Source organism: Gallinula chloropus (assembly GCF_964237585.1).
Source record: "Gallinula chloropus genome assembly, chromosome: 9".
NCBI classification, from domain to species: domain Eukaryota; kingdom Metazoa; phylum Chordata; class Aves; order Gruiformes; family Rallidae; genus Gallinula; species Gallinula chloropus.
This window is the reverse complement of record NC_140094.1, coordinates 8600864-8618970: the sequence shown is the minus strand read 5'-3', so window position 1 is coordinate 8618970 and position 18107 is coordinate 8600864. Positions and strand designations below refer to the sequence as shown.

Sequence of the window (18107 nt, the reverse complement as noted above, 5' to 3'; positions counted from 1 at the left end):
AGATCAGAATACCTGATACACATATCTTCCATTCCTGGTTTTTAAACTTGGGAAGAGTGATAGGAGTTTTGTCTAGGTAAATACGATTACATCTGTGAATTTTTAGGATTCATTTAAGATTGTTCATTCATGGCTCAGTAAAAGGTGATTTTTAAAAACCTTGTCTTTATCTCTGTTCCAGAATCATAATTTGCTTAATGTCATACCTATATCATTCTTATTGGTGACATTTGAGTTAATAGATTCAGAGTTCCCTTCTCCCAACATTAATTTTTCCCCATATATTTCTGTCCAGCGACTGGAAAATTTTAGAAACTCCTTTGGAAATCCATTTCTGAAAATGAGAATTGCTATCCTTTTTTATTTTTTCGTTAGAAATATATGGTTTGGATGCTTGGGAGAAAAAAAAAAAGTTGTGTACTGGATTAAAAGGATTCTGCTACCTGAAACTCAGACTGCCAACCTTTTAGCTAGTGTTGTTCTTTGACTGTGTGAGCTCAGTTTCCAAAACAGCATGCTCAGGTACAATCAGTTGTAATTCTCTTTGCTGATGGCTGGCCAAGGAGTGACATGGGCTATCTAGTGCAGCAGGTCACATGTGAGCTGTGATGAGCAGGCTTTGCAGATACTCTCGGCCTTGTGCACTCTCACTTCCAATGTTCCTCTATTATCTCAAGCTGGTAAAAAAGCCCAACTAACAACCCACCAAACAGCAGAAACAGAAATGCTGCTAGGCAGGAACGTAAGTTGTAATAAAGATCAGCTTTAAGGTACGTCACTTGCCTTAGAGCCCTTGCCTTCTGACCTTTCCTTCATTATTTGTACGATAATGGAATATTCACTTCTTTCCCTTTTCCTTTGTTCTAAAGAAAGGGAAAGTTGCCAGTTTGCATTGCTGAGGGTGGTTTTAGTTACACAGCAGTCTTGGCTCATTTGGAGGTTCATGTAGAATTTACCTATGCGAAGTGCTAACCCAACGGTCTGAGTTTGCTGCTCAGCCGGTGTGCAGCACAAGGCACTGTGTGGGCAGCACATGCCAAAAACTGAAGAACAGTACTCATTTTCCTGTTTTCAGTAATGAGATCTTGATTGTGATAAGATAAATACTGCTCTGTCCTTCGACCTTTGCACCCATTCAGTTTTCATTCATTTTAACAGAGGTGGAGGAGTCTGTCAACCATCCTAATGGGTGGCTAACAGTTTGGAAAATTGGGCTGCTAATTTGAAACATAGAGAATTCTTTCTAGGAGATTTATAGGGAATGGCTCTTGGAGGAAAGAGTGACCAGAATTTCATCCAGCATCCTTGCAGTAGCCTAATTGTTTAATCTGGGTTCCATTAGTTTAAAATTTTTTAAACTGTATTTTTATGTTTAAACCTATATTGTGTTTGGAAACAAACAGAGGGTAGCATGAGCTGAGGGCTTTAGTTTTGTATCTGATGTCAAAAGTCTTGCATTATCCTGGAGTCTCTTTGGTGCTGTCCAGCATTACTTGGAACAATTATCACTACTTATTGCTGTGCTGGGTTTTGATCAAAGCCTGCCAGTACTACATATTTCAGCAGCCTCTGGTGCTTTTAGGAACATAAAGGATCTTTTGAGAAGATAACTAAAATTATTTGATGATTGTGACTGAAACAGGAACGAGCTCTACATCAAAATGCAGCTTGATTTTTTTTCCTGCGCACTTAATAAGCTGGATTCTTGCATAGTATAAGCAACCCTCATTCTATTGTCCTCTTGCTCTTTTTGATGGTATATGAATTTAATGTAGTTTTACAGTTTCTGCCATGTTCTCAATAGTCTGAGGCTCCCTGTGGAATTATTCCATATCAAAATAGCTAAAAAGTATGTGAAGAAGCAGATAGAGTTGTTAGATAAATATGACTAATGTCTTTCTGAAGGCTGCTTGCACTTGCTGAAATTTGCATTAGGAGTGGCTTAAAACACTTGAATTTTCAGTTACACATTTTAAAAATAATTTTACTAAAAGTCAGTCTCAACATTCTTCAGATAAAAAACTAATTCTGGAGAAAAAACACGCACAGTGTAGTAGCTTTTCTGGGTATACTTCTCCCCTTTCTCTCTCTTCAACTCCTTGGAACCTTATGCTTGATCTTTACTCATTGAAGTAACTTGGAAAAATTGCAAATGAGAGGTTTAGTGGAAACCTTGCTGCAAAAATAAAGATTGTTGTTGAAAGCTCATATCTAAAGTCAGTGCCTTGTAGCATAGACCTTACAGCTTACTGCATCTTCTGAAATCAGCGTAACTCCTAAGACCAAACATAATCAAAGAAAATGCTGTCTGTCACTCAAGGTAGTCTCTTTACATGTGATACCATTCTTTTTTCATTTTACTATCATGTTATTGGAATCCCATCTCCTTCTTATAGGTCTTCATCTTGTAACGTGTCAAAAAATCCAAAGCTCAATATTAAGAATGCTTTCATTTTAGCACTCTTTTTATTAAGCCTTGTCTAAAAATGATGGACCTGAAGTGTGGATTTCTCTGTGGCCATAAGTTGGTGTGTATATCCAAGTGATCTTTTTCATATGCATTTTCTGACCTTTACAATTTTTCATTAAGAACACAAAAGAAAATCTTACTTGTGAAAAGGCAAGAGATTATATTTGAGAAAATAGCAGGAAAGCTGCACTGAGCAGAAAATGGAGTACTAAGAAGGAAGTTTAGTTAAAATTAAGTCTATAATTCTCCATACTGAAGTGCTATCAACTTGGATAATAAATAGGAGCTGAATTTGCTTGCTTTTGAGTGCCTATTTAATCTAATTCTTGTTAGTGAAAACTTGTGGAAAGATTTGCAGGATTATAAAGCTAACCTCATTGGGTTCACCATGTTTCTAAGTCCTATTAGCCACCGCTAAGTCATTTATAGCTTGAAAGCAAACAATTGTAAATGCTGATCCGTTCATATTCTACCATAAAATACAAGATGGGTTATTCACTACTGTCTGATGTGCGCTTCCCGCTGCGACAGAGAACAAAATGACTCCTTCTTAAGCCGTCTATATATAAATGGCATAGGGACAGTCTACAATGAGAGATTTCATTCTGAGGAGGTACACTGGAGATTTCCTGTTGCCGACACAAAACTGTGGTGTTTCTAAAGAAGTCGTCGTATATTGTTTTAATATTATGAGTTTTAATTTTGCACCCTTTGTGTACAGTATATAGCTTTATTAGACCTCATTTTGTTCAAGGATGAATAATCGATCTTGGAACTAAAGGTTTTTAATTGATAGGTATAAATGATCACGACTTACATGTATTCATTTGTGTGTTGAAGGAATAAGATAAAGCCAGTAATATTTGGGATGGTACTACATGCTTCCAAAGCCACATTTCTACAATGAGAAATGAGGCAATGTAAGCTTTGACAAACAAGCCTGTCTAGCTAGGAAAATTCTTTAAAATGGTAAACTAACTTGAGAGAAGCTGTAGTATGAAGTGGGAAGTGGAGGGACACAGTAAGAAATTCCAAGCCAAGATGACTTAATTTGATGAAAAGGAAAGAAGTCATGAAGGGTAAGAAAGTTGTTATCAGAGATTCTGATGCATTTCATGATGAGGCTAATAGAATTGCTAGAGAGGAGGAGTGTGAAGTGTTCAGTACTGTTCGGAGGGAATAGGGCAGAAATTTTATATTTGCAATCTGATCTTTTCAGTCTCAAGGAGGCTGAATGGCACTAGCTAAAGCATTCTCATATCATGCAGCTTAATTGTCCATAAACCTGGAAATACAGGACAAACTTCCAGAGACTGAAAGAAAAATATTGTTGTACCAATATTTTAAAAAGAAAACAGACGATCTGGGTGATTATAGGTCTGTTATAGGTAAAAGATACAAAAGCAATGATAAAATGTAATACGTAGTTAATTAAGAGTAAATGGTATTTAGTGTCATTAGTTGAAGTTTTATCAGAAACTTTCTTTTGAACTAATTTGATATTGTTTTCTGTGGAGAGCATGTTTAGTTGATGAAGATAATAGGAACAGTATAGCACTATTGTATGGCTTACAGGACTTCCATAAACATTTTATTTATTATATCAAGAAGTGGCTTGATTAATCAGAATTATAGTAGATGGACACAGCATCCTTGGATTGGAATGAAAATTAGTTAAATGATATGTTTCAAGGTGCACCTGGTGTGGAGAGATGGGGTAGATGGGAAAGGCATCCATTCTTACTTTTGCCCTGTTTAACACTTTTTTTATCAGTGGTTTAGTGGAAACATTAACAAAGTTTGGAAGTGGCATGAAAATTGGAAGAATTTATAATGTCATGACTATAAGGCAATGTGGATTGCCTAGTGACCTTTGTTGAGGCACCCAGTAACTATTTCAGTACAGACAAACACCAGGTTGACAATTTGGTGGCTGCACATACAGGATGCTGGGCTCTCTCCTGGAGCACCATGACATAAACCATGTTAGGGTTGCTTGTGAAGGAGTAACTGGTGTGCCACCCCGGATATACAGGAGACTGCAGGAGTTGGCAGTACCACTATTTGGTTGTTGCCCTTGGAGAATGGAACAAAATAAAGCCTACTAGTATTTTATTAACGTCTTAGCTTAATTCTGTCTGTTGGTTAAGTAGCCTGCCCTGCCATAAACAAATCAAGGCAGATGTGTTCCACATGCCCTCCATTCAGCTGTAGGCAAAGCTTACCCACATACCTCATACAGCATATGCCTGAATAACAGCGAAAACTGTCCTCAAAAAACTTCCTGCAGTCTGTTGAGACTCATGTGAGAACAGCATTTGTTCTCATAAAAATAAACATATCCTAAATCTTTTATCAGTATTACTTTAATTGTTGCACTGAATATTTAAAACAAACTGTTGAAGAGGCCTCCCAAAGCATATTACTAGAGATTAAATCAAACAGCGAAGGGGACCTGCAGAATCTTAAGTATATAATACTCCTGGTGAAACAGTCACAATGTATTTATAGAGCTGCTTATTTTCAGTGGATTTCAATGAGAAGAGAACTTGGGAAAAAATCCTCAGCAGAACACTGCTGAGTAAAATTGTTGGGCTGGTGGGCAATTTTTGTGCAGAAGGCGGCTTGTTTAAATATTCTGTTGGTTTTCTTTGTTATGAGTTCCGTTGTGTGCTTTTATCGTGGTGCTGATCAGGTTTCCTGTCTTTGGTGCAGATTACAGGACCGGCCCTTGCTTCACTTTAATAACCAACCAGATGTGCCAGGGACAGCTCAGTGGAATAGTCTGCACAAAAACCCTTTGCTGTGCCACAGTTGGGAGAGCATGGGGCCACCCCTGTGAAATGTGTCCTGCCCAGCCGCATCCCTGCCGCCGAGGCTTCATTCCAAACATTCGAACTGGGGCCTGTCAAGGTAAGTTAGCAGCAAAGCTTCCCCAAAAGCTGTTGAAATTGTTACTGGATTAATCTTAATTGAGTTACACTGCTGTGAATAACCTGTCCTAAGCCATTCTCAGCTATATGTGTGAAGAATGGAAAAACATTGTCAGATGCATTACTTCATGATTCAGTGAGTGCCTGATGTTCAAGTGAGTACATTAGTAACTTAGGTCATGTGAGAGCAGCCAGCATCTTAATGAATTTCTCACTGCCAGCAGCCCTTTCCTTTGGTTCAGTAATGGTGCTTTTCTGAGTGTACCACTTGATCATTCCATGGAGGAATTTATTTTGTTTCAACAAGAACTCAAAACATGCAAAAATCAATCTTTGGCAGTACTGATCTATTTATCTGGTGTGGGATTTTTTACCTAAAATTTGTTGATTTTGGTTTCATCTTGGGTGTCTTATCTCCCAAGCTACACTGCTTCAACATGGTGAAAAGTGCATGTCGTGCCATTTGAAATGCCCTATTATATATTTTATACAATTTTGGAAATGCATTTGCATTTGTTTCAAATCGTAAAATCCACCCAGATGTTGCTTACTTCTTTCAGAGCATGCCTTACCATAGAAAGTCCTTACACTGCTTTTGGCTTTTATTCTAATACTTCCAGCTGTATAAATTCTTTTATTGTCTGGATGTCTGGCAGGAAACAGGAGAAAGTTAACAGGGGCAGTTATGTATTAAACTGATGTGGATTATACATTCCCAGGACCGTATCTTTGGGGCTAGTTTATTTCAATCCATGTAACATTTTATAATAAGTTACAGTATTTTTTAAAATAGAGGAGATAAAGATTATAAATCTATGAGTTATTTTATTTAATCATAAAATTCCTGTGAAGGACTTCAAGGCATTCCATTGCATTAAAAATGTAGATATCCTTTGTCACAGGCCAAGTCCTGGCTGGTGGCTGCAGACAGGCATGATGAACTTTGAGATGGGCATGTTTGTGTATGCTGCATAACGTGCACGTATTTTGATCTCAGCCATTCCATTCCCCCTCTCACTGTAAAGGTCAGAACTAAATTATGCAGAAATCGGTGAATCGAGGTTCTGGACACTTCTGAAATCTTATGTGCATAAATATGTGGCCCACACCCCTGAATCATGCCACACCTAGTTTTATCCCTCTCATTTGTGTCACGGAAAAGCTGCAGTGACCTCTGTAATGGGTTTATGCAGATCAGAATAAGGCTACTTCAGCTTGCTGCACATTTCTTAGCATGCAGCTACATTTATGCTAATCTGTGTGCGGTGCCAACACAGTTTTGGCCCTGTATGTTTGACTTGTACTTTCCAGTTTTCCCTTCTCTTGTAATGTGTTCATAATTTCAACAGATCTGCTATGGAACCACATATTAGCTTTGTTTTTCATGCAATTGTACTAAATCCAGTCCTTTTGAAATCAGATAACATCCATTCAGACTGAAGACATTGCAGGGATTTCACATCCATATTCAATCTAAATAAAGGAAAGCAGGTTAAATAAAATCCAGGTTCTGTGAAGAGAAAAGGGAACTGTTGTTATTGTGAGGAGAAGTCAGAAAAAATAAAATGAAGGGGAGGGCAAGTTTATTTTAAAAAGTAAATAGAGTATTGCTGCCCACAGTTTGACTCTGTCTGGCTGAAAGTTAAATTAATATCACAGCTGAGATTTTTAAAGATACAAAGGAAGAAAATGAAAGCCAAAAGGTGGGATTTTGAAACAGACATACTGTGACTCAGGAACATGGCTTCTATTTTTTTAAATTTCTTTTTCTAAAGTCAGTACAGTGCCATGCAGTTTGGCTGAGTACTGTTATTAAAGCACAGCATATTGCTGTAGCTCGAGTCCCAGCAGCAGTGTGGCTGTGTCGAGGGTGCTGAGGCCGTGCTAGCCCTCTGTGCCTCCCAGCACAGTGGTTAGCTCAGGCACAGCATGGCTCTGGCTCTGCTGCTGCACCCCTCTGACATAGTTCAGTCAGCCCAAAGATCTTTACATAATGCTCTGCGATGTGGTACAGATATGCCCCTTGGCGTTCCTGAAGCTTCCTACTTGTGGCTCCCAGGGAAATTGCCTCTTGGCCTTTTGTACAGACATAATACTTTGCTTTTCAGACTACAAGACACATTACAGCTGGCTCTCTGGGATTTTTAAAGGGAGATTCGAAGGCATTATCTTGTTCAGCTTGTGTCCCTGCATTGAAACCAATTCTAGTGTGAAGCCCAAGAACTGAAGAAGTTGGGTTTTACCAGCAGTAGCTGGTACTCCTTGGGGAAATGGGGCAATTGCAAGTGTTTCGGTTGGAGAGTGGAGACTGCTCTATTTGCTCCCAAAGGACAGGGAGCATCAGGCCCAGGGCAGCCCCTGGGAACTGTGAGCCAGATCTCCATTTCCTTCTATTGCAATACCACTCTACCTCCTTATTGTCTTTTCTCTAGCTGTTAGTAAGCCTTAGCAACCCTTTTGCAGCTAAGTGAGGACGCACATTGTTGTGCTAAAAAAGGTGTGGGGGCAAAAACTGAGGCCTCTCAAAAATATTGAGCTTCCTACCTAGCCTGTGATATGGTCTTTGTTGTTTCATTGTGTCTCCATGAAAAAACTAAAGCAAAGAGAGGAATAAAGGGGGCAAGATTTTCCAAATTTATGAATGTCCAAGCAGATCATTAATAATTCCTCCTGAGACATGAATTATGGCTGTGAAACTCCCTGAGTAAAATCCTAACCAAAGCTTAAAGTAAATGGTGCTGATCTTGCTGGATTGACAAGTTAATTTCCATCAGTAATGGCTATGCAGGTCCCCATGCCTCTTCATGAGACCCATTTTGTGCATGTTGCAGACGGCTGCTTCACACTTCCTGCATCTCTGTACTGGTCAGCTATGCACTGTATAAGGTTGTCAAGGTTTCCAAAGGGGCAAGTGATTTTGGGTGCCCAGCTTCAGATACTTTAAAGGAACCTGAGTTTTGGCAGGCTGTGTTCTCTACACACCATTCCCCAGATGTTTTGGAAAAACAAAGCAATACCAGTTAGATGTTTAACGTCTGTAACAATAATAACCATGTGATTTCTTGCAGAAATTATTTAGAGTACTGTACTTAATCATACTTTGCATGGAGTAATTACAAAATTAGTGTCTGTCTTCACAAGCAAGTATCATAATATTATGATGGGTGAAGAATGGATTTAGGCATATTTACTTTAATTTCTGTGTAGACAAATTATTATGGTTGTTCTTGAGAAATGAATTAAAAGTGGGTGGTTTTTCCTTTTTTATATGATAGATGTGGATGAATGCCAAGCAATCCCTGGGATCTGTCAAGGGGGAAATTGCATTAATACTGTTGGATCTTTTGAGTGCAAATGCCCAGCTGGACACAAGTTTAATGAAGTGACACAAAAATGTGATGGTAAGAACTTTTAAAACTTTCTTCTGAGAGTAAATGGGGAAAAGTCTTCGTTTTGGGGCCAACTTTGTTTAGAAGTTTATAACAAGCTTTCCAGTCTCTTTGCTTTGACTGTGCAAAATAGCATTCTTCACAACAAATACAGGTAATTGTCCTTTCTCTTTCTAAACCAGAGAATCTTAAATATTGGCTATGCAGCTTTGTCCAGCCTTTTATTCGTGTAATATTTTACAGACTTAAAAGTACATCTAAAACAAACTAAATATTAAAATTACAAATATTTTTGACTAATATGTTGCTTTAGAGGTGCTTAAGGCACACATTTCTGTGTGGGTCTTTTAACCAAAAAGTGTATTTATATTTGACTGGAAGGTTCAACACATTCCCACCTACTCAGATAAACTGTAATTAACGTTAGTGGGAGTTCTGCACTGCTGAGTAAGGAGTGCAGGACTATGAGCCAAGCTTGCCTTGCAGACATTGAAGATAGACAAACATTTTACCTTGACTTATTGGTTGTCCAATTTTGGAAGTACCACAGGGGTTAGATATTAGTGTGGAAATTTGCAGTGCTTGATTATGGAACTTTGCTAATTTTTAGCTGTGATTTGATCATATTTTTTCTGTATAAAGAGGCATAGATGTCTCCTTTAAGAGAATTTTGTATGCATAAGGAACATAGTACTGAAATATGTCAATTGCACAGTTTTGATTCATCTTCTTTACTGTGAAGTCCAGATAATTTTTAAACACAAATGATACTCCTTTCTGTAATTAGACATAAATTAAATTCATTTGAGCAGACAAGTTTTATAAGTGGTTAATGCTTTTGCAGTGCCAACTTTCAATACCGTAAAGGTGTGTGAATGTGAGAGTAAGGTGTGCGTGCACCAGCCTTTCTTTCTAAAGAAAAATCCCTGTTGAAGGATGGTTTTCCTGTGACTACCAATGGTTTTGGCAGAAAGGAAACCAACTTTAGAGTAGAATAACAATGTAAATGTTTGTTTCTGTAGAGGAAGTACCAAGAACACGGTGAATGGGGAAGACTGAACACATACCTTATTAAGTATTAGTACTTGAAAAACTGACAACTATAGGCTTGCATAGGCTGCATTGTATAAACTGTCCTATGGTATTTTTTGATTGCTGAGTCATGTTTAAAAAAACCCAAACCCAACCAACCAAAAAACCACAAAGAACAAAAACCCCCAAACAACCACCACCTTCACAGCCTGCACTTGAGGGACTGGACCAAAGAACCTAGGATAGCTTGGTTCATTCCCAAATCCTGCCACAAATTTCCAGCCCCACCTTGTGAAATCCCCTTGGACTGACCGCCAGTCTGCAAAATACGTGTAAAATTTTGAACCTCATCGACACAGACTTACTGTCAGTACGTCTGCGTATTGCAATTTTATTTACAGTTTTGTGGGTATTAATACTATTCAAAGAACTTAAAGTAGCACCCTTATTCCAGAGGCATAAAAAAGGAGAGCAATTCAGCAATTACGAGCACAGTCACATAACAGAGTATGCATTCTGTTTTTTTAAATCATCCCTTTGATTTTTAAGTTGAAATTTCCAATATAAGACAAGGTATTTGCCTTATTGCAATTAACTGTAAGTAATACTAATACCTAATAATTATCATCTGATCATGTGCTTGGCTTAACTTCTGCGACAGGAGGTTGGACTTCTGGCAGCTGTGATGTATCCTTGGTCACTGATTTTGTAGATCTAGGAGCTACCTGCTGAATTGCTAGTACTTTTTTTTCAGTGGGTCCCCATTAAAGTAACATCTTGATAGAAATCATCAGGTACAGTGAGAGGCAATGCAACAAGATGGGAAATGAGGTGTCTTGGCTGAAGTTCTCTTTATTAGCATAGCTGGTGGAAAACTGTACTTGAGTGTTACATTATTTCACTGCTTGATATAACCATTCCTCTTTCAGCTACTTTAATGCTGAAGTAACTACTTTTTTGTGGGGGTTTGGGGGAGTAGTTTTTCTTGGAGTGACATCTGTGAGTACATCAAGTATACTTACCTTTATAAAACTTCCACACTTAACAATGACAATGTTGCTTATATGAATGTCAACACTAATATAAATAGTGAAATACTGTTTGGGTTAGGCTCAACCTTAAAATAAAGAGTGATGATTTTGCTTTTAAAAAGGTCAGACTCTATATAAACAGTGGCAACATTGACTTTAAGATAAACATTGGTGAATTTGAGTCAGAAAATGCTTGAATCTGATCCATTAGTGACTGCATTTTTGTCTGCTAATTAAGGGCTTTATTCAGACCAAAATTCAATTTCCACATTTTTTGTCACTGAGACTTTTGGGACTCCTGTGGAGTATAATCCTGGAGCAGAAGCCAGAAGTCTCTTAGCATTGCTCCCAGAGCACTTGGACTTGAGGCTTTGGCAACACCCTCCAAGTAGCACTGAACTAAAAGTCACACCCCTCTCACACACCCAAGTGAAGAATGCGACCCACATCACGACAGCTAGCAAGATGCTGGGGAGAAATGTGTGCACAGGTCACCCAAGGCCTCGCAGGGCTTAGGACAGGTCAGTGTGTAAGCTCTGGTTATCTGTGTGCCACCCTCATCCCTCCACTCCTTTTCTGCAAAGGGCCACAAAGGTATTAGAGTATCCAATGTGTTACCTAGAGAAAGAGGAATTGATAAATTTTATATTACTGTCTTCACAAGAGAAGTAGAACAGAGATCCTCTGTACTTGCTAAAAGGGTCATTAATGGTCCTGTGGGACTTTGGGTGTTCCCCCATCTGGTGGGGCCAAATTCCAATGTAGGCGTTACATTTCAGTTCCTCCAATCGTTTTTAATGACTATGATATTATTCACTCCTTGCCTTGGTGTGTTGGGTGGTGTTGCAGTATTTCATCTCAGAAATTTTTGTGGTTGGTGAAATCATTATTACAGCCATGTGTCTATCTGCAGATCTCTGGAGAAGAGGTTGGATAGAATCCTGTCATGCCATTATTTCTGGCTGGATTCTCTCTATCAGGAGAGCAACTGGGTGATAGTAGATGGTGACAGGCAGTTGTCATTGACCACTCTAGAAAATAGTGTGCTTTTCTTTACTGCTTTACCAACTCTTCTTGTGGGTACCATGGAAAAAAAGTGAGCTGTTTTTAAGCTCATCTGGACTCCAGGTTCCTAGAGGATGAGAGCAGTGCTAACTAGATACAGCTGCATTGTTAAGACAGTCACTGGAAATCAGGGGGAAAGTAACTACACATCACAGGCAGGCTACTGATGGTAATTAAGGAGCAATTTGGGCTGGCATAGGTTGTTATTCATGTGACTCTAGACAACAAACTCCTAGCTGTGGAAGAAACTCCTCAGGTTCCCTCTGTTCATGTATGCAGCTATGATCAGTTATGAGAAGGTATTTGTTGGGTTTTTTCTTCAGACGTTGACATTTTTTCTGCATTGGATCTATGATGATAATTTAGTATATGGATGGAGATTTGTTGGTGAAGAAAATCACAGCATGGACTCCTATTTTTAAATCTCTGACAAAATCCAAGGGAATCATGAACATTGCCTGACTTCTGCAGTAGATAGTTCAGTTACTATGTTGAAACTTCAGAACATTTATTTAGCCAGGAAAGGAAAGGTAATTTTTGTTGCCTGCAGTCATCCTGCTTTAAGCTATGACCCTGTCAGATTGCATTAGTTGAACTGTGTCTAGCTGCTCAAGGCTTTTAGGGGGTTTCCAAAAAAAACCCCATTGTAGTAAGAAGGATGGACAACTCATAGGTGCTACACTTCCCTTTGTGCCAGTATTGAACCATTGCCTCAGTATGATGCCAGGAGATGCTGTGCTGCTGGGGATACCATGAGACATAAGTTAAGCTCCTGATTGCTAATGCTTCTTATAGGTCCCATGACAATTTTCTTAATTCTAGGTTGCAGAATTCAAACTTGAGGGGTTAGGATTTACTTACAGTTAGTAAATCTTCTCTGCAGTTTAAGAATTTCATCCATCATTATTAAGCAGTAAAATAAACTCTATGGCTTTTTGCAATTTTCAGATACAATATTTTCTTAGGTTCTGTTTCACTTGTGTTTATAAGACTCCTAACAAAAGATCCTGATTCAAAACTGCTGATTATGCCCTTACTGTGTAAGTTAATAGGGGTCTCAGACCACAGCGAGTTTCATCATTAATACTAATTATAAAATACCTACTCTTGTGCCAGAATTTTTTTAGCTAACCTGTCTTTGCTTCTCTTTATGCCTTGAAGATATTGATGAATGCAGTACCATTCCTGGAATCTGTGATGGAGGAGAATGTTCAAACACCGTTAGCAGTTACTTCTGCAAGTGTCCTCCAGGGTTTTATACAGCTCCTGATGGCTTAAAGTGCATAGGTGAGTAGAATCCTGTAAATAAGAAGACAGTAAGTGTCATGAACATGCATGAATACATAAAATGGACAGCAGTGTGCCAGAAACATAATTCAATTTGTGAAATCCTTCTTTTATATGGCCTATATATGTATTCTGAAATGAGTGTTCCATTTCCAGGATGTGTTTCCTTTTTCCCTCTTTGTTGTGACTTTCCCTTTCATTTTTCTTACTGCAACTTTTCTGTTCTGCTGAAGTTGTTGCCCTAAAATAGGCCAAATTTATTTAACATACCTCCTTAGTATTTGTGCTCTCATGTTTGTCTGTTAGATTCAGCAGTCATTTTGAAAAGCAAATATACTTGAGAAAGAAAGGTAATCACCCCAAGCTTTATTTTCTTCATTCCAAGTGTTATGACCTGAATGCAGATATTTTTCATTAAAGAAAGGAGTGTGATAGGGTGGGTGTGGAACACTTGTATCTGCTTTCACAATGTTGATGATTTGGCAGCGCTGTTCTTTCAGGCTTTCACTGTGGCAGTGCAGAATCTGTGTGACTGCCACCACTGTGCCAAAGATAGGAAGGAGTAGTGTTAGCACTTACTGCTTCTGGGAAGCATACAGCCTGCTCTGAGGCAGGTCAAGTATTCAATTTATTTATTTTGTTTTTCTCCTCACCTTTATGCAGTAATTTCTTTTATGACTGCCAGCGAGGAAATTTGAGAATCACATGAAAAGTTTATTTCCTCAGTTTTGGTTTATTTAGAGGCTGGTACAGAGTCCCAGCACTGGGGTTCAAGAGACCACCCTGTGCATAGTACCTTTGGTAGAAAATAATTTGAGAAACCCCCCAAACTTTGTGGACAAAAGTACCAAATTATATTAACTTCCCCAAGAGATAGGAAAGTAGTTTGGGTTATGATTCATTTTGAATGGTGCTATTCTGTTTCTCCGGGTTCTGAGAAAGGGACTATTTCTTCCATTATCAAGAGCAGTGTTTTGGTAGATTGGAAACATACTGTATGTTTAAAATGACAGCAGGAGTTGTTTTTATTGCTTCAGATTAATATCTCCTAAATGACTGTGGATCATTAAAAAATTGATTGCTGCTTGTACTTAATATTAATGAAGGAGATTAATCTTTCTGTAAAGGAAAATTTCTAGTGATGCACAGCTTCCCTTTTTTTTTACCTTTTACAATCATTGCTCAGTCAGGACTGCCCAACATTCACACCCATGTTATATTCCTGCAGTTTTCCAGCTTTTTTACCCAATGTATTTGTAGGCTGAAATAGTTCAGCTAAAGAATTGGGTATTTAAATGACGACAGACTGTTTTAAGTAATGTGCCAGACTGTGAGCCATCATTAAAATGCTGGCTTTGTATCCAAAGCAAAACGTGCTAAATGAGAAGCACTATTAATTATCTTCAGATATTTTGGATTCATGTCTGATATGCAGACTGCATACTTGCCACATTAACAAGGACAGAGTCCAGATCTGTATTTGAGCTGGGCAAAACATGTAATCTTGATTGAATCACATGTTTGTCTTAAGTGAGAAGTGTTAGCTGAACCTGTCTGTTCTGTTAGAGATGTGGAAGTGCTTCTAGGAAATGTATCCCACCATCACACCAGTCAGCTTAATATCTGTCCACGTTAAAGAAGACCAAAATTAGACAGAGGGGGCACCAGTTTGCATCAGAGCTCTATTTTAGTTTTAAAATGGCGGATTAAGGCGTGTGTGTTTGTCAGTCTAGTTGGGTACCAGGAGAAAATGGAGGACCAGTAAGTAGATTTATATTCCCCCTTCCATTTCAGATTTCCATTATATGGTAATATGAGCAAACTAACTGAAGTTTGGAAGCGAAGAACAACTGACTCTCTTAGCTATACTGCCAGTAATATCCGTGTTCAGGGCTCCAGCTAATAAAAGGCAGAGCCATCACAGACTCTCCCAACATATCACTATATATCAATTTCCTCAGAATAATAAGAAACTTCCCTGCTTTTTTTTATACCCACTAGAATAGCTACTAAACTCTGGAAAGCACTATTACTAGACAGATGAATCCACCATGCCTTGGATAACTGAGATACTGTTTCTTTAGGGGATGGTGTCTGCTGTTGTAAGGTTATATCTGCATCTTTTTCCTTTACATTTTGACAGCAAATGATCATATACTTTAGAAACAAACTTGGTCTGGTTTATTGTGCAGCATCAAATAAAACCAAAGCTCATACTGAGTTTGATATTATGTGCGTATTGTGAAACAATTGCTCAGAGCTTCAGATTGAATCACAAGGGGTTTTATTTTATTTCAGTTAATTAATTTTGCTCCCATCCACGTTTTCTCTACCTTCTCTAACCTGGCGGATCCCTGTGCAGTGATGTTAGAGCTGAGTGTGTGAAATAAGGGTACAGGACGGTCTTTGTACAGCACGTGCTTACCCATTTCAGACAGGAAGCCAGCACATCTCCATAAAGAAAGTGATGACACCAGTTAAAGCTGTGTTGCTCTTTCTTGCCTGCTATATCTTGTCAAATTACTGCATACTTGAGCTGGGGAGGCTATGACTAATGAAAAATAAATTAATGCTTTCAAGAGCTGCAGTGTGTTTAATGGTGTACATCAGTGGCTTTTTAATCAAAGCTTAAACAGAATTGATCTGATGTTTTCTTTAATGGAGATGACACTGTGGTTTTTCTCTGGGTGCACAGAAGCATATTGTATTATATACAGAACATGCATCTATTTTTGACTCCATTAATTGTTTTTCCATATTTTGCTTCAGCTTTCTCACAGGAGGTGTTCTGCCTGAATCCAAAGCAGCCCAACTGCTATCTGGATTTTTCTTGGTTTCTCCCTTTTGTTTTCTGACTGTTGTAATGTTGCAAGTCCTGTGTCATTGATAATGTGATCAGCCAAGAAAATGGTGCCTTTCCCTTTTGTGTAAGTCACATTCCTCGTTGGACTGATGAATACATATCCATTTCTTTCTTTTGGTAGATGTGCGTCCTGGATACTGCTTCTCTTCTCTGACCAACGGGCGCTGTGGCAATCAGCTCCCCCAGCCCTTGTCCAAAATGCAGTGTTGCTGTGACAACGGCCGATGCTGGTCTTCTGGTGTAGCCACCGCTCCTGAAATGTGCCCAATCAGATCCACCGGTATGAATCCACCTGTATTCTTCTGAGTGTGGTTGAACATTGAGTTTAGTGGTGATTTTCTTTTATCAGTAATGTTTTCATTAAAGAACTACACAGTGTGGTTGAGACTGGAGGGCACCTTGGGAGATTTTTCAGTCGGACTCCCCTGCTCAAAGCTCTGCTGTTTCATACTCATCGGAAAACTGGTGCTTCTTTCCTCTTACGTCTACCTTTTGAGGTGCCATTTATTTCCTGATTTGGCACAGAACATGATTTGTGTCGTTTACCAAACTGTGCTGTACATTATTGCCTCCCTGTGTATCGAGATCCTCACATAATGTCAGTTTTGGGTTTTGAGCAGATTGTGAAATTAAGTGTGAGGGAGTGGAGCAAAGATGCTTTTGAGACTGTTTAGGACTAGAGACTTAATGAAATGCTTTAGAAAAGAATAATACAGGAAGCTTAAGGATTGAAGGGAGGAGTTTGAGGGAGTTCCGGAGTTTAGGGAGAAATGGGTGTCATAACACTGTAGCAGTGTAACTCAGAGGAATTGGCAGAGGTCAGGTATGGGAGTGTTTGTTTTCCTTGTTTTTGATTCTTTGGGTCAAACTGCATAATACAGGAGAACAACTCTTGGAAGACTCTTCCTGGTTCTTTTACTATCTCATTAATAATATTTAAACATGCTAAATGTCCAAGACTGACTAGAAGAATGCTAACAAAATAGTGTAGTCCTGAATAGTTCTGAAATAGGAAGACAACATGAAAGGTTTCAGTCTTAATGCAGTCTCTCTTTACTTTATGTACTTAATAATTATTCGTATCTAACTGGTGAATAAACTGGGTGGAAAATTGAAGCAAACTGGTCAAGTCCACTGCTTGAAAAGTGGTTGAGATAGAGCTAGAACCCAGGACTTCCTGACTTACAAGTCCATGCAAACAAAGTCTTTCAGTTCATGGTTACATGCCACTTTTTTTTTTTCTCATAACACTTCTTTTTCTTTTCCTGATAGCATATAAATTACTGTTTTCCAAAAGTGCTTTGAAATTCTTTGAAGGACCTTATATTTATGTAAAGTATTTCTATCACTATTTAATCAAGTTCAGTTATTCCTTAATTTATCCTGAGCAAGCAAGATGAGGAATTTAGAGCTGTCAGTGGTCCAAAGTCTCTCTAACTCTGAAAGAGAAATTTACTGCAATACTGAAGTGGAGCACTAGCTGCACAACGTAACCAAGTAGTTGCATTTTCAATGTGGGCAGCAGACCCAGATGTTACTATAAAAGAGGCTGTTTATTGCTAGTAATTATGCATGGAGATTAAAGTTGCAATAAAAAAGGCTTGTGCTGTATTTCTTTGCATAACGTGGCAATAATTGCTTATGTAGAATGACAGAGTTCACCACTGGCACTATAAATACTTTCAAAGTGGTATCTCGGGCATCCAGCTGTGTGTGTGTTCAATTCTTACCCCATCAGGCCCTTCATGTGTGCTAATTCCATTCAGTAGTGGGCAGCCCCAAGGCTGTGACTTCCTGTTGCATGAAAGACCCAGGCTGCCGGTGGATCGGCTTTGAGTAATTGGGTGTTACCCTTCTAGAGTAAAAATGAAATATGGTGTTGTTTCTGATCAGTGCATTATAGAGAATGTGTGATCAGAGAATTAACTATTAAACCAATCATCATTAGCAAAGATCTGCATAGTGAAATTTGTGCATATACTTATGAAGACACTGTGTCTTCTTACAATATACAATAAATCTTACTTGGGAGCGATT

General features: G+C 38.6%; 1 protein-coding gene across 2 annotated transcripts in view; it reads left to right on the top strand.

The window, feature by feature from the left end:
* The window catches only part of FBN1 (fibrillin 1), a gene marked incomplete at its 5' end in the record, with an annotated part of 146244 nt that overhangs the window by 46867 nt on the left and 81270 nt on the right, over positions 1 to 18107 (top strand). For both annotated transcript variants that reach the window (XM_084267944.1, XM_084267945.1), the window contains 4 exons: positions 5186 to 5383; positions 8679 to 8804; positions 13082 to 13207; positions 16192 to 16350. In XM_084267944.1, the coding sequence (XP_084124070.1) occupies positions 5186 to 5383; positions 8679 to 8804; positions 13082 to 13207; positions 16192 to 16350 (609 nt within the window). The remainder of the gene's footprint in view (positions 1 to 5185; positions 5384 to 8678; positions 8805 to 13081; positions 13208 to 16191; positions 16351 to 18107) is intronic.